Raw genomic sequence first — 23,035 nt, 5'->3', positions numbered from 1 at the left:
AGCTCACCTGACTCTACTTCAGCCTGCACATACATTAAGGTAGTTTTCAGAGACTTTCCCTTAGGTATTCCACCATCTGAGGTGAGAAGGGTCTTTTTGGTGGTGATGCACCAGTTATGGAATGTTCTCCTTGTGGAGATTTGTTGGGCACTGACTCTGCTATCTTTCTGGCAATAGATGAAATCATTTTCATTTCCCCAGGCCTTTAAAACCATATTCATCCCCGGAGAATCTGATTTTATGCTATGCTTATATGAATTTTAAATTGTCTTTAGTTTTTTATTGTTTCTATTTTGTTTCTATACGTTGTATATCTGCCCTGGAGAATTCTTAGAAGGATGAGATAGAAATCCTTAAATAAATAAAACAAACATGTGTGGTATAAGTGGCGTTGCCACTTGGAATGTGAATGACTTTTATTTCCACCTTAATGTGTGGTGCCTCCCATCACATGTTCACTGACTGTTCCCCTCAAAATGCCCATCATGAATCGGGATGAATGGAACTGAGGGGATATTGATTGAAGATGTTTGACAGCTAAAGAAGGAAGTGGATGCTTGATGTACATGCAACTGCCTGTTTTGGTAAACCTTGTGCCCTGGAGTATCATGGAGACTTATTTCCTTCAATAGACCAGGTTCTGGGTGCATGAAAGTAAAAATTCAACATGTGAACTAACTCTTTAGCTATGGAGAAGTCAAGGAAAACGCAAGATAGAAATCTGTCAGTGGGACAAGGCATTCAAATGACAGGTATCACCTCTTGCTGATAGAAAAATGTAGCCCAATGCCTTCATATTTATGTCTCTGCTGCGTTGGACCAAAATCTTATGCTTGCTAGTTACTAGCTGCAACATTTTCCTCTTTCCTGTTTTAGTATAGAATTCTGACAGCTCTGCGATAACTCCCATATTTTATTTCAAATTAAGTGTTAGTTAGAATTAGCAGTCTACATTTAAATAGCTAGATGAAGCCATGCTCTTATCATACTATATTAGGCAAGAATGCTGCATTTGCACAGTCAGCTTATCACATGAAATGGCTATACAGATAATGCAAGAGAGTTGGAACTCTCTTATTAAGTGCTTATGGGGAAGAGCAAAAGCTCAGCAATAGCTTTGTGTGCAGAAGATCCCAGGTTCAATCCCTGCCATCTCCAGGTGGGGAGAGAACCCTGTCTGAAGTTGAGACACTGCAGCTAGTCAGCGAAGACAAGACTGAACTCATTGGACTAACGGTCTGACTTGGTTTATGGCAGCTTCCTAGGTTCCTATGAGGCATTTTACCAGTTGAAATATACTCAGAGTCGCAAAGTGATTTCATGCTCTTTATTCAGCTCATAGTGGTGAGGAGGAAATGAATGAATGTCCCCTCAAAGTATCTGCTTTATATACATTATTTACACAATGGGCTGCACATGATTGGCTAATTCCGGAATTCTACTGTAAGCCAATCAGGTTGTGGATTCACTTCTATCTGGAGCATGACTGGGTGGTTCCTGCCAACCAATCATACTGCTGCATTGTTCTAGGACCAATCAGACTGCTGCATTCTGAATCCTATTGTTCTAAGACCAATCAGACTGCTGCATTTTGGATCCTATTGTTCTAGGACCAATCAGACTGCTGCAGTTTGGATCCTATTCAACTCAGTACATAACACCAGCGGTGACAGGCATATCAAGCAACGTGCTCATCACTGGGTTAGCAGCTGATTCACCTGCCTGAATGACCCTGGCCATCTTGGAGAGAACTTCTGGATACTGATTGCAATCAAGATGGGAGACTTGTAACAGTGAAGGGGGAAAAAACAGAATGGAACAGAACCCAAGGCAACTTTCCCCAACCACATTAGCCTGGAACTTCCTGGAAGGAAAAAAAAAGTTTTTCATCAATTATTCAATTTCTTAATTGAAGCTTTATAAAGAAGAGCTGTCCTTCCAGCTATGCTTTGAGCAGCTGTTGTCTTGAATTATTTTATTTTTTTAATACAGTGAGCCCCTCTTAGCTATTGAGTCCTGTCTGATGACTATCCTCAACCGGACACGGAATTAATGCATGTAATAAAGGTGGAGGAGTTTTCCATGACAGACCTCTTACCTCTTTCCCTTTGTGAATTTAAGAGAGTCATTTAGGAGGAAAACACTGGATTGTTAAGTACGAAGTCAATTGCTAATTAATGGCCGTGATCTTTGAAATGGCAAAGCTGCTCAGCAAATTATAATGTTGCCTCCTGTCGCCTACTCTGCCTCTTTATTACTGACTCTGACTTTTCAAGCACATGACTAAGAGTATTTTGGACATGCTGAAGAGGAATAAAGCCCTTCTGACGCACATTCGCTTTCACTTCAGGTTCACAGTATTGGTTTCTCTCACCACAAGAGGATCTTTCATGGGAAACCTCACCAACATAAAGTAGAGTTGTCTGCACATCAGGTTGGCCATGCCATGCATCTTTTACCTATCAAAGCCAGCCTTCTCTTAAGCAAAAATGGCAATGCAGTCCTACAAGGACAGGCACTTTAGAACCCAGACACTGGACATATTCCTTTAACTACCAAATCAGAGCAGTATGGGTAGGACCTAGCAAAGCCAAAGGAAAGGGGCTCTTTTGACATTCAGGTAACGTATGATGGAGAAATAAAGGAATACTGTGAATTGACAGCACAGGTCTCTCAGCCCTAAGGTTTCTAGCTAATATGTCCCTTTTAGAGTCCCAAAGCAAAATGTAAGTGAACAGGTGTTGTTTCTTTCCTCACTGTAACGTTAAGCATACCTGTGGAGCTTGGGTTATTGTCCAAGCTCTTAAAGAGATACATTGTCCAGAAAAGAATACACCTGCCCTATTTTAACCTCAAATTAAATGCACAATATACTTTCATGCTCATTTCTCCAATATCCATGGGATCTGGCTTTTGTTACCATAGCGCAATTTCCTGTCATTCTGGCATGATTCACACTAAACCCATACAGGCCAAACCCATTGGCCAAACTCTAAGCCCATATTGCAAATAATTTCCACCACTCAGCAAACCAACAACAATATGTTGAATAATTTTAAATTGAGAGATAGTTAAAAGTTGTTGTTTTCAAAGAGTAGGTACTAAAAATTTCCATAGTGCTTGGAATATCTAAAATAGCATAGCAGTCATTACAAGTGACAACCACCACTATACAACCTCTGTTACTATAAGGCATGAATAATGTGAATTCTTTTTAAAAAATGGAAGTGATGCTACCATTGTAACTGCATCACCAAAATAAACAGTTTGGGCACAATCTAGCCAATGCGAAGCATGAAACAAGTTCTATTGATTTCAGCCAGTTAGATTTACAGAAAAATCCTACGCATGTTTATTCAGAAGTAATTCCCATGTTCATTCAGAATTAATTCCCACTGTGTTCCTTGCTTATATTCCAGGCAAGTCTCCCATTGAAATGAATGGGACCTAAAAGTATTTTATGGCTGGATTGTGTCCTTTGGATTCAAAGAACATGTCTTGAAATAATCAAGCTGTGGGAAAAAACAATTAAACTTCCTTTGTAATTGGTTGACATACAAATAACATTTACATAATTACAGCAAAAACCCATATATTGCGGGGAGAAAAGAATAGTTCCACTATGATAACCGGGCGGTGGGGGGTGGGGTGGGTGTTATATTTAAATCAGGAACTGGAGATAGCGAAAATATCACAGTGCAGCTCTATGGTTCTTAGCAGCTGACAACTTACAAAACCTGCTGTGCTAGGGCAGTAAGGTAAAAAGAAGAAGACCCTTGGATGGTTACGTCCAGCCAAAGGCAACTATGGGGTGTGGTGCTCATCTCGCTTCATGCTGAGGGAGACGGCGTTTGTTCACAGACAGCTTTTTGGGTCATGTGGCCAGCATGACTAAATCGCTTCTTCTGGTGCAACAGAACACCATCCCAGAAGCCAGAGTGCATGGAAAAGCCGTTTACCTTTCCTTGCACTGGTATGCTTTCAAACTGCTAGGTTGGCAGGAACTGGGACACAGAAACAGCAGCTCACCCCGTTCCGCAGATTCAAACTGCTAACCTTCCGATCAGCAAGCCCAAGAGGCTCAGTGGTTTAGACCACAGCACCACCTGCATCCTTGCTAGGCCAGTAGCAGGTAAGGACCTCATTTTACTATTGTTCAAGAGAAGCTCTGGAACAACAGAGATGTGCCATGAAAGGGGCTTTGGGTGCATGGAAGAAACAGTGAAGAGGGAGGCTGCCATTAGCCACTTCAAATACCATCTACAGCTGTTTCTGAAATGGCCTTAGGGGAATGGGAACAACTGTTCCCCCAGTTACCAAAAGAGGTGATGCTCTTTGTGGAAGAGAACCAAGTTGTTGGTTTTTCCCATGTGACTGGGAATTCCTGATGTTGCTGGAATAGCATGTCTACAGGTAATGGTAGAGCTCTGTCACCCTACTCCGGATACAAAATAGATAAAAACAAACAGTTGAAAGGCATAAACTTCTTTTATCTGCTCAGTTTCTGTAGCACTGAGCTAGAAATGAGACAAATGAATTGGCCATCCATGCAACCAAGGAAATTTTGTGGACTTGTATTTATACAAGCAAATGTCATTATTCTGTAGGTAAATCTTGATATAATTTTAATTTCTTAGAATATAGAACCTTCTGAGAACCTTTATACACCTATAATTATATGGCTTGTTGGTATGTCTGATTCAACTTATTATTATTTCACAACTTTATCTGTAAACTTACAATCCCACTCCCCAGTTTGTTGACACCTAGAAGAGGCCACCATTTATATCTCCCAGCATTCTGATACACAGCACAGTGCCAGAAGACACAAAAGACACCTCCCCCACACCCAATTTGGTGCTGCCTCTTTCAGCAACCTGGTGGTGGTAACTAGGGGTGTGAACAACCACAGAAGAATTCCAAGGAAAATAGATGGTTCCCCCCACTTGGGGTGTGCCAGATTTTAACCCCATCCTCCATAATTGTCCCTGAGATTTCTGCTCAGCTTTTCTCACTAGCTTTTTGATTTAGTTTGTTGTACTATTACAGACAAAAAATGGTGTGTTAATTCCACTTTTCCTTCCAGCAATCCATTGCGGGGGAGTGGAACTTGGGATTTTCAATTTCAAAACAGCAGAAGGGAGAGGGATGTGAGAGCTCCAAAATGTTGTGCAGTGCCTTTGGTCCACTTGCCACAGCTATATCAGAGATATAACCGTCAGTCCACTGCAGCAGCTGCTCAGGGACAAAACAGACTATGCTCCACACTTCCCAAAGGGTTACACTTTACTAAGTTACAGGTGCAATAAATCCCTTGCAATATTGTTCCTCCTTTCCTCTCTTTTAATACTTTGTTATTCCTATAGAAGAACCACCTCTTCTGTTTTCGGTTGCACTTAGCAGCTGAAGTAGCAATGGAGGGCTTGAAAATGCTCAATGGAAGGAAATCCCCAAAAACGAACATTTCCATTTCTTGCTACCATTATAGTAACACTATCCTATGATGATATAAAAAACATTTTAAAACCACTGTCCCCACGCTATATCAAAGTTTCTTATTCTTCTCTTGTACAATATAAATATGGAAACAAATATATTTTTCATTATCAACTTAAAATTTCTACATTAGAAATAATCTACTCCAGGTTCATGGTGTGGGTCATTTATCCATCCCCTGGGGCAAAACAAAGGTCAGGGGTTGTTGTTGTTGTTTTAAATCAGCCCATATGCCTTGGCAACTCTCATCCCATGACTAAGGACATATTGAGAACAATAGCTTGGCTTACACAAATATTGCAATGTGTTGTTCAAATGCTTAAACAAATAAAATTGAGAAGTGAAAAATAGCAAAAATAGTTCTGGTCTATAAATGACAGATGCTCAGCTGGGACAGACTGTCTGGGAGCTGTCAAGGCAATTGTGCTATGCTTTTAAAATGTCAATATAATTCCATTATTTTGATAAAATATTGAAACCATATCAGGGCACATGGAATCCAATAGATGCAGCCGGTTCACCAGGAAGTTCAAGGCTAGAATTTCCACCAAATTTTGCTTAAAGCAAAATTCAAGGGGAAAACACACGATTCTGCTTAAGCAAAACAACCGAGGATGCTCAAGCAACTTCCCAAAAAGATGAGTGCAGTTTATTGTGTGTGTGGTGCAATACTGCTCACATCAGTTAAACTCCACTGAAAAGAAATGTAGCTACCGAAAAAAATGCTGCAACTATTCATTTCAATGTACTTTGTGTGAGAATAATTTTTGGTGGACTGAACCCCATGTTTCCATAAAAGGTGTGAGAAAGTTTCACTGTGGGGTGGTAGTTGGGGAATGGATGTTATATATTGGCTATAACATTCAAGTGCAACTGAACAGTTCCACAAGGACTTTTAACTGCACTCTCTTCTCTCTCAAACCCTTCAATCGGTTCAGGGGTTCCTCTAACTCTCCAGAGCAGATTTAGGGGTTGTGTGGAGAGATGGGAAGGTGGTGAAGTTCTACTGTGCAGTTAAAAGTCCTTGTAGTAGTGGAACTGCTTAGCTGGCTACTGCCCAATGATTGTTTTGTTTGTCAAAGGCATATAATGGAATCAATTCTGCATGATTCACTTGCCTGTACTTTACTGGATTATAGTTTCTCATTTACTGTATCAAATTAGTAACACAATCTAGAGGACATCCCTCCCCCAACTTCTGTCAAAAATATGGCTGCTGTGATTTTGTGTGTGTGTGTGTGTGTGTGTGTGTGTGTGTGTGTGTGTATATATATATATATATATATATATATATATATATATATATATATATATAGGCTGCTCATCAGTAATAGATCCCTGGTGGCTTACAAACATGACACAGCCTAGGAATCATTTTTATGTGCCCCTTTTGTGGTTCATGTCCTTAGCAATGCTTAATTCTTTCATTTGTGCTCACTAATGGGATGATACTAGACACCACATCACAGTTATTCCAGATTCATACAGTGCAATCTGTTACACAACACAGGGCAAACACTAGGAAATCACTGTATGAATGCAAGAATTCCTACCTCTTTTGTGGTTTGCAACTTGAACAGAAGAAACAGTAGACAAAGCTAATTTTGGAGCAACTGGATAGGTTTAAAAAATGAAGAGTAGATTAGGAAATTGTCATATAGGCACAAGTTTAAAAAACCAAACAGAACCTAAGATGAATTTGTTGCAGCCCTATATAAACTCACATGGGAGTAAATATTTTGAACTAAATGGGAGTTTCTTTTGCATAGACATGTACAGGATTGCACTATTGGTAATACTGGATGTGGATACTTATGTATGATATATTTGTAAAATAAAACAGGTTTATCTAAGGAGTTAGGTATTCTGGCTATGAAGCTTAAACAGGTGACCTCAGAGAACCCTCACTACTATAAATATAAAGTTAATTAAAACCTTGAACACACACACACACACACACACACACACACACAATATGTTGTTGGGATTTCTCAGTTCCTTTTTCATAACATAACTTCTGCTGTACTTCCATGCCCTGATCAAGAGATATTCAATAACTTACTTTGCCAAACCTTTATTAGGCATTACAAATATAGCCCATCATAAAACATCCATATATAATTTATTAAAATATATAAACAAATAAACAGCCATGTAAACATAGCTGTCAATGTTCCCCTTTTAAAAATACAACAGGCTGGGGGGAGGAGGATCTAAGACCCCCTAACTGTAGTGTTACAGATGTGTATGTGAGATGCTTGTACATCAAATATAAGTGGTCTAAAATGTCATCAGTACTACATGTTCTGATGGCAACAGATCTATTGGTAGTGGAGGGGTAAGGGGCTAATTCAGTCAGATGCCTCCTTCCTCCTGCTAAACCGGGGTTTCTGAAATTTCGGTCTCCAGCTGTTTTTGGACTACAATTCCCATCATCCCCTACCACTGGTCTTGCCAGCTAGGGATGATGGGAGTTGTAGTCCAAAACAGCTGGAGACCAAAGTTTGTGGAACCCTGTGGTAAACAAACGATCAGGGCTGTCAGCTTCAACAGTATTGGCCGTGTGTGTGTGTGAGAGAGAGAGAGAGAGAGAGAGAGAGAGAGAGAAAGAGATAGAGAGTGCTTATTACACGCTTTTTTAGTTGTTTGATGCTTAGACCGTCCTACTTTATCATAAGCAATTGTAATTGTAACTGTTGCTTTCTGACAAACTGCTAATGGGCTGAGCTAGTCACGCAACCATTTGCAAACTATTCCCTATATGAGAAGGATAGTTCTGTTCCCATTTTACATCATTACCTGAGCATCATAGCTGATGCTTGACCTCTCAGTGCTTAATGCTGCGTTGCTCAAGATTCAGTGGGAAGTTACGTTGAAGCCTAAGACCCTTTGCAATTAATTTGTTAAATAACAAAATCCATTAGAAATGCTAAGTGAATCTTAATTCACTCAATGCCATCAATAGTCAATTGCTTGTGAAATACAAAATAAATAATGTGCTCTCAAATTCAGTGTCAATCTTGATGGAGAGCTGTAGAGGAAAGATCGGTTACTGTAACCTCTTCAAGGGACATTTGAAGAAACTTGTAAAATATAATATGGATTCCATGATTAAGGCAATTCTAGCTGTTAGTAATGTATGTATCTAGGGCAGGCTCAATTTCATCACTATGATCAAGGGCTAGGACTGCATTCATTCCAATCTAGCTCTCCAACAAATTGCTAATACATTTTGTTTTAGCTTAGAAGCTATTTCCTGGATCCTCTTTTGCTCATTTCCTCCTCCATCTGTATTCATTAGAGTTTAAAAGGAACATCCTGGGTATAACGATGGCAAGCTGTAGACCAATATTATTTGCTTTTAAAGAGGGAAAACAAGATAATTCCATGTGATATAATGAATGCATTTACACCTGACCGAATGAATTTGCTGCATAAAAGCTCTGTAGGAGAACAAACGTTTAAAATGATAGCATTTTAACTATATATGTTCTTCATTGTCTTTTTTTTTAAACCATACTCCCAGAATAATCATCAGGCCACAGTCTGACAGTAATTGTGTGTGTGTGTGTGTGTGTGTGTGTGTGTGTGTGTGTGTGTGAAAATGTCACTGGAATTCAGATGTGAAACTAGTGCACTAGGGATTTCAGAAAGAAATATTGCTGTCAGTGCTAGTGGAAATGTAATACTTTAAGCACACAAAAAAGGATACGGGATATGGGAATCAACCTACAGTGTGACTTGACCTCTTGCGGGGGGGGGGGAATGGAGAAGAGAAAACCCCAGCTTTTTGAAGATGCTGCATTGTTCAAAGAAATTCCCTGAGAATACTGTTGCTACCACCACTATAAGTCTGTCTCAATGCAGCCTCAGCTCTGAATACCAACCGAAATAACATTCATTTCAATTAAGAAAAGAAAGCAGAAGAGAGAGACATTAAGAAATGATTTGATGGAGACAAAAGAAATCTCTGGCACTCAAAATTTCTCAAAACTTATTTATCATGCAAACCTTGATGCCTATACAATTCCAGTCTTCTCCAGGGACTCATATTCAATTTAAGCTATAAAAGTGCTTATCACTTTGGTGAGGAAGATCTGTACACGTTATATAAAGCCTTTTCATGTAAGATTCATTTTTATGATAATTCCCAGTAGTTGTTTTTGGACAGTATACTTTTTTATTAGTCCCAAGAGAGGAAAAAAAATGTGTTTTGTCCTTTTTGCCATCATCTCAGATTCTATGAAAGCAGTTAAAAGTATAGACCAGTAGGAATTTTACAGAATCCTACCTTGATTTGGGTTAGAAACCCCAAGGGAAGATATATTCGGCCATATCCTATCAAACTTTGGAGGAGCTGCATATATCAGGAAAAATCAGGATTTGTTATTTACATCTGCTGATAGATATTTTTTATTTGTTTTATTTCTAAACAGACGTGTATGGAGAAAAACATAAAGCACAAACATCCATTACTGGACTTTGTCAATGACACACTTGGACAATACATCAAGGCCACATTGAACAAGAACAAGCAATTGATGATTCCCAAAACATTGAATGGACATTTACCTCTTTTGTGTGCACGTGTGTGTGTGTGACATTTCAGCTTTTATAATGTAACATTACCAATTTTGATGTTAAAATATGTATTACAGGAAGGGACACTGGATAACAGGACCTCTCTAATAACTAGGTTCTATGGGGTAAGGCTAGAAACTCATCTGTCAAGGATGATGTTTAGGGATGGTAGATGGGGCAGTGGAGAGGAGAGGATAGGCTCTCCTCTTTGATTTGTGCCATGTTTGATGATTCCTCGGGAACACTTATATCTCTGGGTAACTTGCTAGTTGCACACATTAAATGATATTGTTATAAACAATTACATGGGTGAACATACTAGGCATACATGCCACAGACGCCAGTCCAAAGAAAGATGACTTTGACTAACGTTGATAACACTGCTACTTATTATTTGGCATATAAACAACACATCTGTGATGATGGCCCATTCATTGTTCTAGTCATCCAAGTGATGAATTAACACATGTGGACCAGTCTTAACTAGACCCCTACAAACATACACTTCCATTTTGCCTGCAACCACACCTAGTAGTGAAGCAAATAAACAAATTATCAACACTTCCTATTTAAAGCCATACTCTAAATATAAAATCAGAGTATGAGCCTAGGATAGCAAAGGCATTTTACATAATTTTTGGTCCTCCGTGCTCTTGGAAGCTAGACAAAGCCAGGTTTTCAAAAATTATAGCAAAAGATTTAAAAATAAGTAGACTGGGGTTTCTAGAGAGAACGAATACACATGATTTCTTATAATATCCAGTGAACTATATATGCAGAAAGCAACTAAAGGGAAAAAATACTTATGTGATAGCAGAAATAATCACTAAGTTTCTATGAACTTGTTGATCACTGTTTTGCTTTCTGATGAGAATTATCAAATGATTTTTTTCCGCATTGCCCTGGCAGAATTAGAAAATATGTCCTCCACAGCTGTTCTTTAGCTGCAGTAGTGTGTCTGTCTTCATTTAAACATTCCCATTATGTGTCTTATTTCACTCATGCTAATGACAACAAAAATCACAGGAAAGAAGCACCAATGAAATAAAATTTTGCTTAACGTGAAATAATAATAATAATAATAATAATAATAATAATAATAATAATAATAAATCTAACGTTTTATTGCATTTCAACATGTTTGGGACATTTATCAACTAGAGAAGTTACAGCATTTTTGTGAAGGTATGATTTTCTGTAACCATATTTCACATGCTTCCTCCCCACCACCCCTGATCCTCACACTGTAATTGGTTTCCTGTTTAAAGGCAAGAGATCTGACTTATGTGTGCATGGTTCTCAGTTGTAAGACTTGACACCTCGATGAATTGTGCATTGTTTCTGCTTTGGAAAGGGGCAAGTTGCAGGGTGGAATGTTTGGATATTATTTTGGACTACTGATCAACATGGCAGGCTACTGCTACGTTTGTTCCTTGTGCAAAGCAACCGGTTGACCAATTTTAATGAAGAAATCAAGCTATTTTGTGCACCCCCTGCTAGTCTATTAAATAGACTCAATAGTTTAATGTCTTGTGCAACATGGCAGAGCTCTGCCCCAGTCTTTTCTTTAAAACAAAACAAAACCCTGGCAATAATTTGTTCATTATACACACTTATCAGTTGAAGTTCTGAACATCAGGTTGCCTACCCTGATCTAGTGGATTAATTGGGTAACAGCAATTTTTTGAGAGTGCAATTCTAAGCCTCTCTGTTGGTGGTTGAATGGGGATGGAGCTCATGTTTTTCTCCACCAGTGAAGAGTGCCACTGGTGCTGATGAGACTCTGCTGCAGGCTGGTATATGAGGCGCTGGTGGCTTTTGGAGTGGAATACCAGTAATCAATGTATCCATAGCCTGTGGTTCACCTAAGGGGCTTGATTCTTGAGTTCCACATCTTCACCAGTCTGGAGCTGGCACAGCAAATATATAAAAAGAAGATATATATCTTTCCCCACTCCCTGTTTTGCTCTGGCCATTTATGTAAAAAAAATAAATTCTATACTACTTTGTAGGCCAATTGCCTCACAAAGTGGTGTGCAATCAATAAAATACATTAAAAGGCAATCAATACAACATTATAATAACCTCTCATTAAAACCTTTCTTGCTTGTGGCCCTGGGTTTGGATTGCTTTGGCTGTTAATCTTCAGTTGTGCAATGCAATTTTATGCATGACTGTCCAGAAAGAAGTCCTCCTGGGTTCAGTGGGTCTTATTCCTTATACGTTTATTTAGAGTTGCAGTCTTGGTCACATTTGACCTTTGAACTGTCTAATATCTCCTTCTCCAACCTTGTGATGCCACAAAAAAAATCCCACATCTCACTGAATAGGGTTTTGGTACCTACCCCTTTATCCATGAGAACTAGATTTCAGTTACAGATAGGTAGCCGTGTTGGTCTGCCATAGTCAAAATAAAAAAAATCCTTCCTGTAGCACCTTAAAGACCAACTAAGTTAGTTCTTGGTATAAGCTTTCGTGTGCATGCACACTTCTTCAGATACTTCTTCAGATTCTTCTTCAGATACTTCTTCAGGTATCTGAAGAAGTGTGCATGCACACGAAAGCTTATACCAAGAACTAACTTAGTTGGTCTTTAAGGTGCTACAGGAAGGAATTTTTTTATTTTAACTAGATTTCAGAGGTTCTTAAAGATATCTTTATTAGTCACATCCTGTTACATTCTCAGCCTACTTTGATCTGCTCCTCCCATCTCCTACTTCAACTACTGGATCCTTCAAGCATCTTCCTTTAAAAATAATAATGGTACAGAGCCTGTTCAGCTTTAGATTGAAGCTGCTTCCACTGGGCTGAACCTTGAATTATTTTTAAGCCTTGTTCCACCGCCAGTATATCAATTATTACATTTTCCCCCTGTGACAAATATGGCCCTCATTCTAGGCATTGAGCTTTTCATTTTTTTTCCCAATTTGTGGCTGGATACAGCATGAACACTACCCAATCTCTGCACATTTGGCTTTTAAAAAAATGCTTGAATAGTGGGATGAAAACTTCTGAGTCACTCAGAGATTCTTCTGGAGGCTGCCTGTGAAGTCTTTAGGTAACTGGAAAAGATGACTCATTCTCAACAGGCTTCAATCAGAATCCTTTAATAGCCAGGCCATATAATAGCCACTCATTCATTTACCGCAATTTGTTAAGAACTCTCTTTTCCTGAGCAGCAGGAAAATAACATAATAGTTCTGAGATCTCTGCAGGGGTATAGGTAAGTCTGAGGAGAAAGATATTGAATTGTAAAATGCAGCCGGTGATCTCAAAGAGCTGTTTTTTTATTATTAAAAAGTGCAGGGGTTGTGGATATGCACAAAGACAGAACTTTTTATTTATTAAATTTATATGCTATACCATTTCCTCCAGAGATGAAGTTGAGATACTTTTAATCTGATTTAGCATTTTAACTTTCGTATGTTTTAAAGTATGGCCGTACGTCTGTCTTAATTTTATCTTTTTATGAACTGCTTAGAGGGTTTTTAATAATAATAATAAAGTGGTGTATAAATCTTAATAAATAAATGACATTCAAAAAGTACCCACATAGTTTACTATTCAGGTACTGACAAAGATTTGCTTTGCTTTTGTAAAATTGTCTTCAGCATCTGCGTTTTTTTGAAAGAGATATTCAGATTCTGATGATTTTTTTAAAAAAAATCACCCAATGCCATATAAAACATATTCATACTTAATTATGATGTTTTGGGCTTTATGCTGAACAGCGTGCTGTGATGGTTGCTAGCAAATATTTGTTTTTAATTATTTTGATTATGACAAGTATACAGGATATACAACATATGCAAAATATAATAATAATAATAATAATAATAATAATAATAATAATAATAATAATAATAATAATAATAATAATAATAACCAAATGCAAGCTTTCATACCAAAAATAGGTAAGCTATAATGTTATCAGTTACTCCACTCCAGTGGGGGAAGCATATTCTTATAAAATGCTTAGCTCACTGTGCTTACCGGTATCAGCCCCACTCCTCTGGGGAATTTCTTATGGTTATTTTGATATCAGTAGTATCGGTCAGACCTACACAACTTGCTAAACAAAATGCATCTATGATATATGGTGATTTTTTCTCTTGCTGGAAGCAAAACCAGGAAATATACTGAGCCACTAGTGGATGATTGCACACGGCTGGTGACCTGTGTTAGGCTTTGTGGGTCAAAACTGAAAGTCCACTGAAAATACGGCAGGCTTCCTCAACCTCGGCCCTCCAGATGTTTTGAGACTACAATTCCCATCATCCCTGACCACTGGTCCTGCTAGCTAGGGAACATGGGAGTTGTAGGCCAAAAACATCTGGAGGGCCGAGGTTGAGGAAGCCTGAAATCTGGCATACCCTCCAACATTTCTCCGATGAAAATAGGAACGTATAATAATAATACCCCTCCCATCTGACTGGGTTGCCGCAGCCACTCTGGGTGGTTTCTAACATTTATAAAACATTAAACATTAAAAAAACTTCCTTATACTGGGCTGTCTTCAGATATCTTCTAAAGCTTGTAAAGTTACTTATTTCCTTGGATTGGGGGTTGCATAACTCCACACTCTCCAACTTCTCTGATGAAAATAGGGACGTCCTAAGGAAAAGCAGGACATTCCAGGATCAAATCAGAAACTGGGGTGGCTTCTGTAAATCCGGGACTGTCCTTGGAAAATAGGGACACTTGGATGGTCTGATATGGAGATCAGAATGAGGCCAGAGGATGCGATACCGCTCCCTGTTCTATCTGTTCTGTATATATGGAAGAAAGGAATGAACAAGACTATATTTGGCATGTGATGAAAGGTCCGAATGTTTAACAGGGCTAATGGCATGTTTTGGTCATGGTATGGTCTACTAGACAGGTGTCTATAATGTAACATATATCAACCAACCAATCACCATTCACTCCTTTTTCTCCACAATAGGCACTGCACTAATTAATGGAATTAATTAATTATTCTTGGTTCTTACCTTAGCCAAGAACAGATGTAGACTTTTAAGGGTGGTTCACATAGTCACTTGGCAGAAAAATGGCCAGAGACACAAACATAATTGATGAATTGGGGTTTGTTTGAGGGTGGTGGGCATAACATGCTGGATCCTTGCCTAGGTGAGAGTAAATTGGCACCAAAATGATGTTTTTCTATAATAAAAGTGAGGGATATGACTGGTAGTGAGTGACATGTGGTGCTGCACAAGATGAATCTTTAGACAACTAAATATGTTATATGGCCAAAACATACATAGCACATGATATCTGTGATTGGCTCTCCTGATTTTTTCGCCTTTGAGAACTTTCACCCATTTTTGAGGGGTGTGGGGGTTGTTGACGAAGAAAGGGGGCGGCTCTCCCTTCTGCTTTTTGCCTTTCAGAAGATCAGGGAGAAGTTCAGCAGTGTGGGAAGAGCTGTTACAAGGATTCGTGCTGTGTTTTGTTGGCTGGCCTCCACCATTTACATTTTCCAATATTGCCTCAGAAAAATGTTTCATTGCGACATATTGTCATCCTCAGCAGCATTCTGGGAAGAAATTGGTGCCCACCCCCCCTGTAGCTCCTAGCAAAGCTTTAAAAAAAATGAGGCCTGTCTGCCTTAGAAGTCATGAGTTTAACTTCTCCCACCATTGAAATTCAGTTCCCAGGCCCTGAAAATATGGAAACACCTATCCACTTACATAACCTTTGAATGGGTCACAAAAAAGCCCTGGTTATATGTTCCCATGCCTGTCCACAGTTAAGTTGGACCCTAGAACCTACACTGGCAGAACGGGGGGTGGGGTGGGGGGAATTTGCCCATAGAGGAATCAACAGCTATGCTTCTCATAGCATGGAGATAAACATTGTCACTAATACCTGCTAAAGACACAGCTACAACACAGCTACAAGTTGGCAACGCCAGCTGTGAGCTATCTTTTTAATCGGATACGTGTTTGCTTCCTCCAGTACCAAGGTGGATAACTCTGAAAACTACTGGCAGATGGGTTTCCCTAAGGCACATGTACAAAGAAATGAGTGACCCCTTTGTTTTTTTCAGAGATAGCTATGTGAAATCTGTGGGCTCTCAAACCTCAGGAACCAGATTGTTGCTAGAGTGATCAGATGCAAAGGAGGAAAGGGCCTGTGTACATTTAGCGGTGGTAGAGGAGAGGGATTTCCAGCAGGTGTAACTTTCCCTCACCCCTATCTGACAAGCTGCATCTGCTAAAATTCCCTCCTCTCCACACCTATTAAAAGCACAGGAGTCCCATCTTTCTCTTCATCTGGTCACACTAATTGCTGCTGCCCTTAGGCCTCTTCCGGGGAAAGAAAGTGAGCACTGGGGTTGCTAGGCAACCGCTCCTGGTCTGCTTACCGAGAAGAGAGAAGCAGGAAATTTGTTAAACTATTCCAACTGCCTGCCTCCCTCCTTCATGACAGAGGACGGTGTAAAACGTATAATTCCATACCAGTGTGCCTTAGGCTGGGGTGGGAAACCCCGTGGTCCTCTGGAGGTTGAAGCCCAAATCCCATCAGCTTCAGCCAGCTTGGCATATAGTCGGGACAGATGGGCGCTGTAACCCAACACCTGCAGCTCCCTGTGTCTCTTCCATCCCCTGCCTTAGGCCCAACTGCGGACATTTTAATAATATATTTAGTCTTTTCTGAATGTTCACTGCAATACTTACGGTAGGATACTTGTAAGCTGCTTAGCGATACCCCCCCCCCCAAATGTAAAGGTAGACCATGACTTAAAGTTTACATGTATTTTAGCTGATAATGTGTGGGCAAAATTCAAGTAAGGAGATCTATAAGCAGAAGCCCTGTGCAAGGACTTCTTATTGGACAATGGGGCTTTCCCCCATCCTCCCTCTGTGGTGGGGGTTCGGGAGATGCTCCACCACTTGGGCAAATAAGAGAGTGGGGATCATTCTGTTTAGCAAGCTGAAATGCTCATGCAGCCTGAACATTCAGAATAGTACAATGGTGAAGTCCACTCTTCATTTTCAACTGTTGTTTTTTTAAAAAAACAACAACAACTGTTAATTCTGATTTTTAATGACAATTTTAATGTATACTTTATATTCTCCACAAACCTTTTGGGAGATTTTGTTTACAGTTAGGCAGCACATACATTTTCTGTCTCATTCTGTTTTGTTTGCTTGGAGCAAGGGACTGGGTTACTGTTCACACTTGGGACCGAACCTGAAACTGTCCTTTGGTTGGGCTGTTTTTCATCAGAAAGGCTTGTCTGATTCTTAGGGCAATGTTCCAATCAGCACAGTGGCTGTGTCTAGCCACATTTAATTTCCCACAGCACCCCAGGGTCTGAGAATTGCTTAAGTGTCTGCTGTACAAGGGAGGAGGATGGGAAGCAAACCAGAGTAAGTTGAATCTGCTTCAAGTGATGTCCGTGGCCTGGCCTCTCATTAATTGCCCTGCTCACCCACCCTACCACTGGTTCACTGCATTGTGCTATTCCAATTCTCTTCTAGTGCCAGTGTTGGATTAGTAGCGCCCCAATCATCATATTAAGTTATGCACGCAGCAGCAGCAAAGCTCTGCAAGGATATTCTGAGCTCACCTGCTAAAAAATGGCTGTGAAGGGATGGGGTTCAGAAATTCAAAAAGTGGCCTGCATTGAAAACATATTGGGGCATCATAATCCTCATCGGTTACTGGTTGGTTTACAACATAAAAATATAAAATGCATAGCATAATAGCAGAACACTCTATAGACATATTATATATTTATAGGGTATGGTTTTCCTAATATAACACCATCTAGCTATATCACAAGGCCACATTCAAGTTTATTTTTTCTTACTGCCCAATCCTAGGTGTGTTTATACAGAAGTATGCTCCAATTAACTCAGAGGGACTTGCTAGGAAAACAGGCCTAGGATTGGGTTCTTAGCTGTCTTAAAGTGAAGACAAGATTCTTGACTTTAAGAGTTTCATTTCATTTCCCACTCTGGCCAACCATTTGCTGCTGAATATGTTTTGAATTGTAGTTCTTCTATAATGACTACAACCAGATCCAGTGTGAGAGTAAATATTGTAGGAAACTGTTAAGATAAGCTTACTGATGCAAAAGCTAGAGTCAGTAGAAGTTATAATACGGTGCACAGGAGGTAGGGAAGAGCCCTCAGCAAAGTGTGACAACTTTTGTGTGTGAGAAAGGAGAGGAGAATGTGAGAACAGGAGTGTTACAAGTCTCAAGGGTGTCCCTATTTTCATCCATGAAATGCTGGAGGATATGATAACACAGAAATGAAATTATGTTTTCTTCCCATTTCTTCTTTCAATAAGAACCCCTGCAATGCTTCAGAGATAATCCCATACCTCTTAAAGTACAGGAACATAAGACTAAACCTGCTCAATCAGACCAAAGGTCTATGTAGTCCAAGCTTTCTCTTTGTAGCCAGCCAGATGCCTTTGATATACCGAAAAAGCAGGACATGAGAGTTACAGCGACTAGCAATCATACAGACATCGTAACTATTAGCTAGTGAAGGCTTTTCCTCTATGCATTTATTTAATCGCTTTTTACAACTGCCTTAAGTTAGTGGCTGTGTCATGTTTTGTGATAGGGAATAAGAGTCAACCTACACAGGCAGCAACAGAATCACTTGATACAACTTTTTTACTTGGGCTGTACCACTTTCTACTCATGACAGGAGACCTCAGGTGTAGGCACTGTTCTACAAAAAGGAAACTTGCTGTCAATGGCTGATAAAATAAACACTCTGGTAGCAAATCTCAGCATAGTTTATGGCCAGAATGGTTTCCCTAACACTCTTGAAAGAAGAGTGGGCAGGAGGGAAATATTTCAGTGTCTCTGAATATTAGCTCTTTAGCAACTTCTGAATCCTCCTTTCCACAGAGCAGAAGATTTCATTTTTTCACAGAGGTACCCAAACTTGAGATCCCACTGTAGCGTATTTTTAAAACCATGTTGGCCTCAAGTTATGTGGTCGACTTGCTCCCAGATTGAGGAAACAGACCACCTTGCAGAATGGTTGTGACATAAGTAATGATTGCTTCCCTTCCCAGTATCTCATAATTCTAGTAGCAGGATCAGAGCAGTTTAAAAAAAACACAGTTAAAAAAATTAAAATTAAAAAGCCCTTTTTAAAAAAGAAAGTTTCATTTGAAACCGTCTGGTTTGAAAAAAATGCTAACATGACACAAGCATGCTTTATGTAACTAGGAGCTAATAATGCAATTCTAACCATGTCTACTCAGAAGAAAATTCAGCAGACCTTATTCCCAGGTAAGTGGGGTTAGGACTGCAGCCAACAGATCTGTTTCGTATGGGTATGCTTTATTTAAAAAGACGGTGAATGTAATTTAGAGTGTAACAACCCAGCATTTAGCATATGATATCAGTAGCATTTTCTCTGAATATAGCTTTTTTTACTTGGGACAGAGGTGCTGGAAAGCCTTTTCTGTTGCTGCCCCCTCCTTTTTACTTCATTCTCTACAAATCTTTTTCCATATCTGGTTAATTAATGTATGTGTGCAGTATACAGTCAATTTGTACATCTCATTAGTGTGAATTATTATGCCGAAGACAACTAGGCTTGCCAATATTGTAATCGATTACCGTAGCTGTGACTTTAACAGCAGCTTGTCATTCAGACATTAGCAAGTGATTATATTTTTCTCCATGCTGTGAAAAGTGTCACCTGCAGATTATTATTTTTTGCACACCAAGCAACCACTAAAGCCAGAAGAGGCGGCCTGTCTAGGCTTGTTTTAGCCAGTTGTCAACATCATAGGCAGTATTATTTATTACCGAGCAAACAAAATGGTTAGGAGAATTTAAAATCTTCTAATGCAAACAGAAATTATCTTGATTAGAACTATTAAATCAGTAGTATACCTTAGTTTCAACATTTATCTGCAATTGAAGATGGTGTCAAATCAAAGAAAATTATATTGGCTATGTAACAGCTCCCACATGATCACATTTGAAGAAAACAAAACACACAGTTCTTAACAAATACAGGCACCTCCCGATTTGTGTGGGGGTTGAGTTCCAAGTCACTGCGTGCTTGTGTGAAATCATGTGCAATCTAAACACCCCATTCTGCCCCTGCTCTGTTCTGCCCCGCCCCGTTCTGCCCTTCTAGTGATGTTTTTTATAACGTTTCTGGGTCACTTCCAATTTTAGTGCTGTGTGTGTGTGCCTAAAATGGGGGTTGCCTGTAAACAACTCCCTTCACCCTATGTTGCACCCGAAAGGGTGGAATTCGGCATAGTTGTAAGTAGGGTACCTATGAACAGAAGGAGGTCTGCTCATGCAGCAGGGCTTTCCTTATCCCCCTCAAACCCACCTGAACCTCTTCTGTGAGTTGCTCAAACTTCCAGGTACAGAGTGAGGAGAACAGGGAAAGTTCCTTTGTCTGAGCGGACTTCGTTCCACTTATGCAACAACTTAGTTGAATTCTGGCCTGAGACATTTATGCTTACTTAGGAGTTAGATGCCCTTCAGTGTAATTCCGTGTATATTTACTTAGATGTAACTCTACCTGAATTCAATGGGACTTACTCCTAGGTAAGTGTACAGAGGATTGAGCTCTTAACGCATGGCTTCAGTGACATCCATGCCACAGAATGACTCTTGGCCACAATGGATCACTTGTGTGGGGTGGTGACCACCCCACCCCCCAAGAATCCCAGGAACCGTAGTTTCTGAAAGGTGCTAGCAGTTGTAGTTCTGTGAAGGACAGTTCCCAGGATTCTCTGGGGGAAGTGCTTTAAATCTATGTAACGTATGCAGCTTTAATTGAGGGAAACTTTACATGAACCTCTAGTGGTGCAGGATAAACCACAGTGGCGGCGGCGGCAACCACATTGCTAACTCCTATTATACATATTGGATCCGACTCCATAAATGGGCCTATCTCCCACTCAGCTTAGTGGCAATTACTTCTAAATAAATATGCACAAGACTGGACTGTTTGCTTGTTTCTTTATAAATCCTTCAGCCTCTAGTGTTGGATGTGGTTCTTGGGGAGCACTTTGCTGGGTGGGCGGCAGGGCTCTTCAGAATTGGTGCCAGCCTTACATACAATATTAATTTATCTTTTTCATTGTTTATGAAAAGTATTTATATCCTATCCTTCACCCCAAGGTGGAGTCTATTAATAAAGTAGTACAATGACAAATGTCAACATGGCATGCAAAGTATATTAGGTTTGATATCTCAAGGACTAATTGGAAAACAGTTGTGTGTCCCTGCCCTCGTGTGTTTGTGTGTGTTGTGGTGGTGGTGTATGTGTTGGGATGGGTCCTTTATAGCACCCTGGCCAAACACTGCACCTTCTGTTACCACGATACCCCCAGACCCCCCCAATAATTCCCTGTGGCAGAGGGACTTTGCTATTGGTTGGTTTACCACATTGCCAGCTTTCTAAAGACAACTGCCTTTCACTGTACAAAACAACACTTAGTGATTGCTGATCCACAGCCACTCATGCAGTAAAGGGATAGTTGTTCTTTTTCAAGTGGAAAACATGAAGTAGTAGTAAGCTGGTTTTGAGAATTGACTCTGATATACTTCCTAACATGGTTTTAGAATGTTTGGCAGATTTTCGAGTCCAAACTTCATGCTTCACTTTGCATGGTCATAAGCGTCTATCCATTTTTAGGAGTAAGTCTAAGCACGGACACATTTTGGTGCAATTGTCTACTCTTAAGTCATACTCAAACTAATGCCATAAGCAATATTTTCTGAAAAGGACAATCATCAGTTAGTTTTTCCAAAACAACAGCATCATCATATTTCTTGTACAAATACTATATATTATGACCAGAGTAGATATGTCAATTAACACGTCAATTAACACGTCAATTTCACTTTCTCATTTTCCCAACCTTAAATTTGGTTCATCCCCTTTCCTTATTTGCAAAATAAGAGGGGGGAAAAGTCTGCACAGGAATTTATCTGCATTTTTGCATCCCTTCTACTAAACACATTTTAACACAATTTTGCCTAATTTATACATTTTTGCAAGCAGTTTCTCCTGATATAATATAGACGTGTATGTCATTTTGCCTAAGATATGTATTTTTGTATCACAATTTTTGGATGGAGAACAGAATGCCACTTGAAGAAAGAGTCACTTAATACTTGGGAAAGTGTAAACTAGATCGCTCACATTAAAATGTGAACCAAATTTCTCCCCTTCTCCTATGTAGTGTAGGAGAAATTTAATCAAGGAAAATAGTGTGGCATAAATGACTGAATCCTCCCTTCCTGAGGCCAGCAGCCAGGAACTGACGCCTGCCTATAGCTACTGCTATTAGTACATTGACTGTTATTGCTGTTACTTTAAGAGGGCGATCCTGTTCATAGGTCTTACTTGGACCTTCGACTGTGTTTAAAATTTTATCCTAAGTCTGCACCATGTGTCTTGCAGCCAATAGGTTGTAAGATGTGTGTGTCGTGTCCATGTCTTTTACTCTTTCCATGAGCATTTGGGGAGGTGATTCCTCTGTCTCATCTCCAGTTCCATTCTGCAGCTTCAGATGGTTTGCACAGATGTGAATGAGGGGAAGGGGAGGCCCAGAAGGAAGTAGATTTTTCTTTCTCTTTCTTTCATATACATTTGATTTTCAAGCTTGGTTAGAAAAATTGTAGTGGCATCCTACAGCTTTTGGGTTGCTCTATTGGTCCTAGATTGTGGTTAGCAGTGCTGCCTGCATTCTTGCTATTCAATCTGTATATTGTTATGAGTGTGTGTGCTAGACACCCTAAATTCCTGGGTCTAATCGGTGTTAGAATATAATTACAATTTGGTGTTAGAACTGGTGGCTAGACCCATGTGTGTATTTGAGCTATGTACTAGAATAAGAGTTGGTCGACAGTGGAACAGACTCCCATGAGAGGTGGTGGGCTCTCCTTCCTTGGAGGTTTTAAAGCAGAGGTTGGATTACCATCTGCCATGTATGA

The 23,035-nt window shown here is 39.7% G+C and overlaps 1 protein-coding gene across 11 annotated transcripts in view; it reads right to left on the bottom strand.

The window, feature by feature from the left end:
- The window catches only part of NTNG1 (netrin G1), a 212,801-nt gene that overhangs the window by 33,745 nt on the left and 156,021 nt on the right, over window positions 1-23,035 (bottom strand). For 6 of the 11 annotated variants that reach the window (XM_081195009.1, XM_081195005.1, XM_081195011.1 and 3 more), the window contains exons 6-7: window positions 9,788-9,853; window positions 7,050-7,109 (exon numbers count right to left, since the gene is read on the bottom strand). The exons of 3 other annotated variants lie outside the window; for them this stretch is intronic. In XM_081195009.1, the coding sequence (XP_081051135.1) occupies window positions 7,050-7,109; window positions 9,788-9,853 (126 nt within the window). The remainder of the gene's footprint in view (window positions 1-7,049; window positions 7,110-9,787; window positions 9,854-23,035) is intronic. 2 more of the 11 variants (XM_081195013.1, XM_081195006.1) reach the window with 1 other exon arrangement.

Source organism: Podarcis bocagei, assembly GCF_964188305.1.
Source record: "Podarcis bocagei genome assembly, chromosome: 5".
Lineage (NCBI taxonomy): Eukaryota > Metazoa > Chordata > Lepidosauria > Squamata > Lacertidae > Podarcis > Podarcis bocagei.
The sequence above is the reverse complement of the archived record's forward strand: the minus strand, read 5'-3'. Positions and strand labels throughout refer to the sequence as shown.